The following is a 10,597-nucleotide window of genomic DNA, read 5'->3' as shown; positions in this document are numbered from 1 at the left end:
CTGATTTAAGAAACGCTGTGGCCTATATGAAAATAAGTGGCTAGCAGAGGAAGCAGATCATGAAGCTGCTGCAGAGTATCTTGAATACTTGAAGGAACTGATTGAGGGAAGTGGCTGTTTGCCTGAACAGGTCATCAATGCTAATGAAACAGTTCTGTCCTGGAAGTGCCTGCCCACTTGCACATCTATTGCAAAGGACAAGAAAAAGACCCAAGGCTTCAAGCCTGGAAAAGACAAGCTCAAAGTTCTACTGTCTTCCAATGCTCCTGGCGACTTCCTGATGAAACCTGTGTTGCTTCACAGATTCCGAAATCCATGCCCTCTTAAAAAAGACTGCCGGAAACACTGTTCTGTTTTCATGAAGGGAAACCATTAAATATGCATCTCTGAGAAACTCTTTTTGGACTGGTTTTTGAACTGTTTTGTCCCTGAGGTGAAATGATATTTAAATGAAAAAAATCTTGAATTCAAAGTGTAGCTGATTCTGGACACTGCCCCCACTGACAAAAGTGTGGTATTAAATGCTGATCCTTGTGTTAAAGTCATCTGCATTGCCCCCAATACAACTCCACTCCTTCAACCCATGCCCCTGGGAGTTCTAAAAATGTTCATGATGTATTATATTTGGCACATACTTGACTACCTTGCAGATCTTATGAGAGAGACACCGGAGCTTACTGTGAAAGTAACTTGGCAAAATTCCTCCATTTGTAATGCTTTAACAATAGTAGAAGAATCAGTGAGAGAAATAAAACAAACAACTCTTAATGGAGTCTGGCAGAAACTCTGGAATGAGGTTGTAACTGATTCTGAAGGTTTCCTTCCAATGGTAGAAGAAATTGAAAATATTGTAGCCTCTCTAAAACATTTGGGAGGTGAAGGATTTGAAGACATTGAGTCAAGTGACATGCTGAACTGTTAGACACTCACCCCCAGAAGACAGTTGAAAGATATTTCAGAGATGTGATTGCATCACAAGTTGATAGAAGAGGCCAGGGTAGGTTAACATCCAGAACTTGAAGAACACTGAAGCGTCCACTCCGACAATCAAATTGCTGTGATGATTCAGAGGAAAGAGATCCTTCTATGGAACATCTACTGACATTCAGGCAAGGCTTAAATGATTACTCACCACCCTATAAAGCGCTAATAAGAAACCTTCAAACGAAGGCCAATAAGTCTTTTCTCTCTGCTTGCTTCACCAGGGAAGAAGAGGCTGGACCATCAAGGCATGTCATCCAAAGCCGTTCTGCAAACAAGAAGCAGAGACCCAGCATACAGATGGTTGAACTTTGGGAATCAGACTCCAGCAGCTCTGATGAAGTGGAGATCTATGAGCTGCAGGATGAAAAGCGGAGTGGGAAGACCGAGTTTACTTCTCTGCAGAAAAGTTCACTTTTCTCTATTTTCCTATTCCTACTGTCCTGAACACCATTTTCATTGATGCATTATTATCTTCACTTTTAGATCAGAGAGAAATAGAGATTAATTGCCCAATAACCACTATTGCGAATGTAACATTCATAAAGTACCATTAAGATTCACTTTACTTAGTGTTTTATTTTAGTGAACAAACCATTTGTCTGGGCTTTCACAATACTTCCCTGCCTCTATTTTTCCTGAAAGCTCTTAAATTCCTCCAACACAAATCCCCTTACTATGAGGGTTTCAGGAACTCAACTCTAGTACCTAGGGAGAGGGCTGCTCTAGTTTGTTTGACAACTTGATTTTGAGCTCTTGATCCTGAAATTTATTTTAATTTTGATTAAGCCTTACTTGCTGTCTTAGCCAAGAAAGGACCCAAGCCCTTTCCTTTTAACTAGTTTGGTATAAGTTAATTTGTTTTGCAGCAGTTATATAAATTAGCTGTTGGCCAGTCTCTAAAGGCAGTACATCTGATATTATAATGAGTTATTGGGATTACTTTGTTACCTAATCAAGGAGGAGAAGCTGCTAGAGTTCATTTCCATAGATTCTGCCAGTTCTCATATCTGGCCTTCCCAGTAATTTGAATACCCTCCAGAAAAGGGATGTTGATTATCCCTGTTTCCTAAAGGTGGTGGAGACTTCTTCATTCCCAGATTGGTTGTTTTTGATTCCCTCCGTAACTCCACATATTTACTTTATTGGAGTCAACTGTGTTATAAAGTTATTATTGTTGTTGTTTTAATTTTGGATGTTTGAACTTTTTCAGACAGAATTAACAGAGGGAAAAAAATCCCAAAGCTAGAGATAAGAAGCTGATATCTTGTTCTAAGAATTCTTGGCAGAGACATGTGATGAACTAGCCTGTTCTTCTGGCTGCTTGTACACATTCCCACCTCATGTCCACTTTGAACCAAGTTAGGCAGTTATTCTAGGGAATGAGAACATCGCTGTTTCTTCTGTATTAATTCCTACTTGTGCTGCATCGGAGCACTAGCACCATAATCACATGTTGATAATGATGCACAAAATAACTGAATAGAGAAAGGAAGAAGAAAGATAATTCTCTGGCAAAAAGAGACCTTATATAGCTTTAAAAAGCATAAAGACAGCCTAGAATGTTGAAATTTCTGTACAGTAATGAGAAAATGCTCTCTTTAACAACACAGTGTCGAAAAATGGCACCAGGCAGTAAATTGAATTTGGTCTTGTAGGAAACATAGGCCAAGCCTGTTTGAGTTGTGATTTGGAGTGGAGGAATCCAGTAATTTTTTCCCCAGTGTGGAGGTCTGGATGGTAGGCACCTATATCTGAGTTTGAAGTGCTCAGGGAAAAGGAGAAAAATTACAAGATTAAAAGGGCTTGCTTATGTAGTTTTGGTTGAGATGACATATATTCGTCAAGAAGTTCGAAAGAGGCAGATGAGGGTTGGAAACCCATTGCAGGGTGCTGTGGATCTAGTGACTTGCCACAGTGCCAGGTAAGCTTACGCTCTTGCTAGAAGCCACAGTCCCTCTCACCACTGGCTGCACATCAGAGTCATTATGAGGAGCTTTTAAAAATACAGATTTCTGGGATCTGCCCCCAGACCTGCTGAGTCAGGAAGGGTCAGCGTCTGTATATTTTAGAAGCTCCTCCAGTCATTCTTTACACAGCCATGGTTGGTTACAAACCACCGCTCCAAGGCTAAACACAAGTATGATAGAAACTATACTATGAATGACAGTGGGCCCAGGAGCTTGGAAACCTTCATTCTAAGTTTCTGCTCTGCCACTAGTGCAATGGATGGTCTCGTTCAAGTCAGTCTACTCTTTCCTTATCAGTCAAGTGAGAAAATAGAACCAATTGGCCTCTAAGGTCCTTCTATCTCTGACATTGTTACTTTGAGAAAAAAGTGCATTAACCTCACTGGTTGATTTTGAGACTACCTAAGTCCTTTGTTTGCCGTGAGTCAGAGTTGACTTGATGGCAACTGGTTTTTTGATTTGAGCTCTCGCATAGAGATCAAAGGTAAGTAGTAGTATTATAATGCTGTGTTCTTGTTATTTTGAACTTTGTGCTTGTGGTTCAAGCTTTACTACGTTTTAGTCCTTCCAGAAAAGAAAGTTTGGCCTAGATGCCAGAGGAAAAAGGGAAACATAGCACCAACTTCTTGAAAAGAAAAATAGAGGGTACCTCCTGTGAGTGCCTTTTTCTATGAGAATTGCTGGGTTTTTTTTTCTTTCTGGGTTATAGGGTTTGGTGAATATAATACTGCACAGATATTGTGTATAAAAATGCTTTAATATTTTATATCTATTTTTTCCATAAACCAAAGCAGAGAACTCTGTATGGTGAATGTTTCAAGGTTCCATGGATAATTTCCTTATTCCTGATCATGCCTAGAGGGAAAATATCTTTAAGTCAGTGATCTTTTCACCAGTATAATCAGCTGTTTCATATGTCTTTAAAGAATGAGCTTTCCTGGTGTTTTTACCATACATCGAGAATACTGCCTTGGCAATGTTTTATCTTTATTTCACCAACATTAGAGAAAACAGATTTTTAAATTCTGTAGCATCAATTTCTTGTTGTGTGCCATCAAGTTGGTTCCGACTCATAGCAGCCCTGTGTAACAGAGTAGAACTGCCCCATACGGTTTCCTAGGCTGTAATCTTTGCGGGAGCAGATCACCAGGTCTTTTCTCCCGTGGAGCCACCAGTGGGTTTGAACCGTTGAGCTTTCGGTTAGCAGCCGAGCACTTAACCATTGCACCACCCGGGCTCCTTAACTAGCATCAGATAGGAGCTCTTAATATAAAATAATAAAATGGAAAACTGAGTAGTATTTGATTTTAGTTGTCTTAGGAATGCCTGGAGCCCTGGTGGTGCTGCAGTTAAGAGCTCAGCTGATAACCAAAAGGTCTGCAGTTTGAATCCACCAGCCACTCCTTGGAAGCCCTATTGGGCAGTTCTGCTCTGTTCTATAGGGTAGGAATGCCTGGACTTTGGCTTGATAAATGGAAACATTTATTTGTCTGGGGTAAGACAATATCCAGTTAACATAATCTAAGAAATATCATAATGAAGGTAAAGGATAGACTGTTTTAATGTGGTTGAGTTTAACAAGTCAGCAGAACTTATGGGAGGATGTGAAAGTTTGGTATCAGCTGAATGGTAAATACAGAACTTAATAACAACACTGCTATGTAAATGGGTAGTTTTGTTTCTTCTTCTTTAAGCTAAGAATAGTCCTCAAAATTGAAAAACTGAAATTTCCTTTGGTATATTTTACACATAGTTTGAGTGGAGATAATCTTTGTGTTGTCAAATGGATCAGGTAAATTCTTGTACTCAATATTATGAAGGGCATGGAAACTTCACTCTGGTTTATGGGGAGAAAGGGCAGCCCAGGCTGCTGAAATTTGGAGAAAATATTAAAAAATTGGCCAAAGGACTTTTTGTTTGTTGAAAATCTTTTAAGTTCAAAATACAGAGAAGGCTCTTTCAACTACACTTTTGGATTACATAGTTGCTGCCACTTGAATGCTAATAAAGGGTTTCTGCAGCGTATATAGTCCAAAAGTTTGTGTGAACAATGTTTGTGCTGTGAAATACATTGATCACTGAACTTTTCACAGTATTACCTTTCATGGCCTTTGATGTCAGTGTGTTATGGTTGTTTATTAATTCAGGAATAAATATGACGTGCTGGGAGCAGAGTGTATATGTTCTTGGGAATCATAAAGATGTAATAAAAATATATGAAAGAATAAATAATACATTTTATTAGCGTAAGTAACAAACACTGAGAAGGTAAATAAGAACCTAGTGTGTTTGGGACATTGCACTTCTTCTTTCTTGCATTACTACATAAAGCCAAGGATGTAATTAATCCATCATTGCAAACACCTACAGTTGGCTCTTGATTAATGGCAGTGGTATGGTGAGTGCTGTCAAGAAAAGAACATGGGACTTAGAGTGAGGACTTTGCCACTGACTTCTTGTCTGTCCTGGGTGGGGGAGTCCCTCTCTTTGGGTAGTGGTACTTAGTCCTGGCAGGATAACCCTTGTGTTATTGGGGTGAAGAGTCAGCATGGAGCCCAGATTCTGGAGTCAGATAGACACACTTTCAAATCCTGCCCTTGCCAATTACCAGCTATGTGACTATGGGCATGTTTCTTAATTATTCCAGGCTTTAGTTTCTAATCTGTAAAACGGGGTCAGAAATACCTGCATTATAGGATAACTATAAGATTAAATATATATGAAATAATTAGGACAGTGCCTGGCACATAGTAAGCATAGTAAATGCTCAATAAATTGTTGCTATTATTATAACATTAATAACCATTATATAGCTAGAATATGATATTTTACTTTTGTCTTTGCAAAATTTTAATATTTTGATACTTTGTCTAGTGTCTCTCAAAATAAGGGATGCACGACAGTTTTAAGGGGAGAGAAAGAATAAAAAATGAATTTTAATATTTCTCTTTGCTTGTTTTTGAGAGATACCTGAAACAATGATTCCTTTGTCCCTAAGTTACTCCTTGATCTGCAGTGATTCTTTATGCTATAGTTATAATGTAATTATCATTGCATCATATTTATTTATATAGTAATTAGGGACAATAACTTTCGTTGACCTTGATGTATTCCTATCCTGTAGAAAATAATCCATCTACTTGGTTCCACTTTCAAGATAATTAAGTCACTCTGTGATACAGGGTAATGATAAAGCTATCTAGGACCTACGTTGCTTGAACCACCAAGTTATTAGCTCAGCTGCTTTGGAGAGACATTGGATTAATCTAAGCAATCTTACTAGGTAAGGGCAATTCCTCATAACTAGCTTCTGAACTTTTTCATGTATGCTGTGATGGCATTCAAGAAGTTTAAAATAGTGGTATTCAGAATGCTGAGTAGTCATCGTTAGTTTGATGGTGTGTCTGCTTAGTGACAGAACTGTTACTGCCTTAATTTCAGTGCCCACTATCACTCACCTTATAACTCACATCCGACCCTTTAAGTGTTTTAGCTTGAACTCTTCGGTGTTCTAGTATATATATCTAGTAGTCCTTGATATTCAGTACCTTGCTGCCTGATTAATTTTCCTCATATACAGTTCTGATCCTGATATGGCCTTGCTCAAAAACCTTTAATGGTACCCATTGTCTATATATTCCACTACTTGATCTTTAAATCATAGTCCAGTCTTGGTGTACCTTACTAGTTTTGTCTGCTCTTTTTCGTGTAATATATGTGATAGTCCCTGTCTTTCTCAGTCTTATCTGACTAAATACTAAGGACCTTTAGCCTACAACTCAACCCCAACCCTCATCCCTTGAGCTTGTCACTTAAGCTCTGGTGGGTAAGATCAGAAATTAGACTTATTACCTGAAGCCTGTGGTGCCTGGGATGAGCCTACCAAGCTGTAGTCTCCTTCCCTAGTCTTCTCCATAAATGCCCAGCCTGTAGAGATGGGTTTATTCTCTAATTATTTTCAGAAGTCTCCAGCATACTAAACTAGGATGTCCTCACCATACCTCAGCTACCTTGGCTGGGGTTCTGAATGCAGCCCACTTGATTGTGGCTCTGCATAAAAGGTGCCCTGTTTGGGTCCCTGAGACAATTGGCTAGAAAAATGAACTCCATTCTTAGGTTCTTGCTAGACTTCTCTCTTGAGTACCATCAAATTGCATAGTATATTTATTTACCATTGGGCTTCAAATTGCTCTATCTGTTCTTTTGAAGTGGATGCTGCCCTGTAATGTACTTAAGTTTACTCTACCCTAGATTTGTGATCTCGAGCGGGTCTTCGCAAACTAAAGTTCTTGGTCCAAATCTATCTCATCTATTTTTTAAAATAGTTTTATTGCAATACAGCCACATCCACTCATTTACTTGTAGCTGCACTTCCACGGCAGAGTTAAGTAGTTGCAACAGAGATTGTATACCTGCAAAATTTTAAATATTTACTATTTGGCCTTTTACAGAAAGTTTGCTGACCCTTGAACCAGAGCCAAGTAGTTTGCCAAGCCTTGATACTGCTTATTCTTTAATAAGCCCCACTCTCATTCTGTCAACCCGTGAAGATCCAGAAGACCAGTTCACTGAGACAATGAAGATGGGTTTGAACCCATTCAAACTACTTGCTTTTAATTGACTTTCTCTGCTTCCTTTTTGTCATCTTCCTGGAATGTGTTTCTTTGTGTCTCCCTTTTTTAGTAGAAGAGATACCATAGTCATAAAGACTGTCAGAATAGTTTTATGATAAGTCTCTTAATGTAAAATCTAGGTCTTTCAGCATTGCCAGTGTTTTTCAACATGGCCTTCCAACATCCAGACCTTCCAATATCTCTAATATTAGACCTTTCAAAACTGTCTCCAGCATCAGGTTTTCCCAGCACCACAATATCCAACATTTCCAATTGCCAGATTTTCTAAATGTTACAATATCCACGTTTTCTAATCTCTGGCCTGCAGCATCTCCAATGCTCATGTTTCCTAACCTCTCCAAGACTGGGGTCGTTAAAAGTCTAGGTCTTCCAACATCCCCACCAGTCAGTCTTTAAGGTCTAGGTCTTTCATGGTCCAGAGTTCTAACTTCCAAGTATTTTACAGTCCTGATCTTTCAATGTCTCCTATATACAGATCTTCTAGAGTCCATGTATTTCATAGTATTCAAGTCCACCTCTTCCAATATCTTCTAGCACCTACATCATCTAGTTCTCCAATCATTTAATGTCTCCAAAATCTGGTTTTACAATGCCTTGTCATCGCTAGTTCTTCCAGTGCCCAAGACTCAATATCTCTGAGAACCAGGTCTTCCAACATTCAGGTGTTCCAGCGTCTGAATGAGTGGAACTCTTAACATCCATAATCATTTCATGTCCAGGCCTGCCAGCATCCTGGACTTCCAATGTCATGACAATTTAATCCTTCCAGATTCTATGTCTTTTAATATGAATATTTCAGTATTGAGGTTTTCCAGTGTCTCTAATTCAGGGCTTCTGATTTTAGGATTTCTAATGTTTAGGTTTTCCGTTATCCATAGCTTACAATGTTTAGGGCTTCCAGGGTACAGGACCTGCATTGTCTCTAATGTCCAGGGCTTCCAGTGTCTATAGCTTTCAGTATTCCAATGTCTCCAAAGTCTCCAATGTCCAGAGTAACTATTGTCTCCAAAATCCAAGGCTTCCAATATCTCCAACATCCTGTGCTTACAATGTCTCCAATGTCCAGGGTTTCCAGTGGCGCCAGTGTCAAGGTCTTCCAGCAACTCCAGATCTTCCAGCAACTCTAAGTCTTCCAGCAATCTCAAGGTCTTCCAGCCAATCCCAGTTTTCCAGGAGATCCCAGTCTTCCAGAAAATCCACATCTTCCAGACAATCCACGTCTTCGGGACAATCCATGTCTTCCAATGACCTCCAAGTCTTCCAGAAAATCCAGTCTTCCAGCAACTATAGATCTTCCACAAAATCCAAATCTTCCAGGATAATCCACATCTTCCTGAGTATCCATGTCTTCCAGTAATTTCAAGATCTTCCATCAGACCCAGGTCTTCCAACCAATCCACGTCTTCCGGAAAAACCTATGTCTTCCAGAAAAGCTAAGTCTTCCAATCAGTCCAGGTCTTCCAACCATTTTGTCTTCCAGAAAAATCCAAATCTTCCAAACAACCCACGTCTTCCAGTTAGTTCATGTCTTCCAAAAAGGTCTATGTCTTCCGGCAAATCCAAATCTTCCAGTCAATCCATGTTTTCCAGAGAAATCCAGGTCTTCCAGTCAATTTGTGTCTTCCCAAAACATCCAGGTCTTCCAGGAAAATCCATGTCTTCCACCAAATCCAGTCTTCCAGTCAGTCCACGTCTTCCAGACAATATCTGTGTCTTCCACCAAATCCAGGTCTTCCAATAAAGCCACGTCTTCCAGAAAATTCGAGTCTTCCAGTAACCTCCAGGTCTCCCTGGAGATCCACGTCTTCCAGAAAATCCATGTCTTCCACACAATCCAGGTCTTCCAGAGGAGCCATGTCTTCCAACCACTTCCAGGTCTTCCAGCAAATCCACATCTTCCAACAACAATCCAGGTCTTCCGGACAACTCGGGTCTTCCTGAAAATCCATGTCTTCCAAAAAAGTTACGTCTTCCAGAAAATCCACATCTTCCAGTGACCTCCAGGTCTTCCAGACTATCCACATCTTCCAGAAAATTTATGTCTTCCAGAAAATCTACGTCTTCCAATGACCTCCAGGTCTTCCAGACTATCCACGTCTTCCAGAAAATTTATGTCTTCCAGAAAATCCAGGTCTTCCATCAAATCTGTGGCTTCCGGAAAATCCATGTCTTCCATCTTCCAGGAAATCCACGTCTTCCAGCAAAGCCACGTCTTCCAGCAAATCTATGTCTTCCAGCCTACCCACGTCTTCCAACAAAACTACGTCTTCCAGAAAATCCATGTCTTCCATCAAAGCCATGTCTTCCAGAAAATTCATGTCTTCCGACTAAGCCACGTCTTCCAACAAATCCATGTCTTCCTACAACTCCAGATCTTCCAGCATCTCCAGGGCTTCCAGCATCTGCTCGTCTTCCAGCATCTCATCTTCCAGCATGTCCGTGTCTTCCTGCATCTCCACGTCTTCCAACATCTACAGGTCTTCCGATGACTACCCAGTCTTCCAACAGAGGGCTCAATATCCACATCTTCCATCATCTGGAGTGTGCCGGCCTTCTAACATTCGGGTCTTCCAGTCTCTGCAATATCCAGGTATTCTAACGTGTTCCATAGTCCAGGCCTTACAACCTTTCCCCAGGTCCAGGCTTTTTCAAATTTAGTCTTCCCATGCCTAAGCCTTCCCATATTCAGATCTTTCCACAGCCAGTTCTTTGAACTCTAATACTTCCTGCTTCTAGTAGAATTTAGCTTCACAAGCAATTTAAAAGGATATTCCTTCCTATAGACCAGATCTTATGGACCAACTTTACTGCAGCTTAATAGTTGTGTTTTTTTTGTTTGTTTGTCTGCTATTAAGAAATGTGTATATATTCTCTACAACTTTTTAAGACAGTGTTCATAAAACAACTTCTATGGGATAAACACACAGATGGCATTGCTGTGATAAGTTTTTTTACTTTGTTAATTCTTAAATTTTTATACAGTCAACTGTGTTTAAGTGCAAGTGAAAATTT

At 39.9% G+C, this 10,597-nt stretch overlaps 1 protein-coding gene across 1 annotated transcript; it reads right to left on the bottom strand.

The window, feature by feature from the left end:
- Positions 1–9,157: 9,157 nt before the first annotated feature.
- Positions 9,158–10,143, bottom strand: CDR1 (cerebellar degeneration related 1). The gene is given in 5 exon segments (XM_023735498.1): positions 9,158–9,364; positions 9,367–9,585; positions 9,587–9,652; positions 9,654–9,759; positions 9,761–10,143. Coding segments are annotated over 5 exon segments (777 nt in total). The 5' UTR covers positions 9,940–10,143.
- Between the last annotated feature and the right edge of the window lie 454 nt (positions 10,144–10,597).

The sequence above is a fragment of the Trichechus manatus genome, unplaced genomic scaffold (assembly GCF_000243295.1).
Source record: "Trichechus manatus latirostris isolate Lorelei unplaced genomic scaffold, TriManLat1.0 scaffold00079, whole genome shotgun sequence".
NCBI lineage: Eukaryota > Metazoa > Chordata > Mammalia > Sirenia > Trichechidae > Trichechus > Trichechus manatus.
Note: the sequence above shows the minus strand (reverse complement) of the source record. Positions and strands in the feature narration are given on the sequence as shown.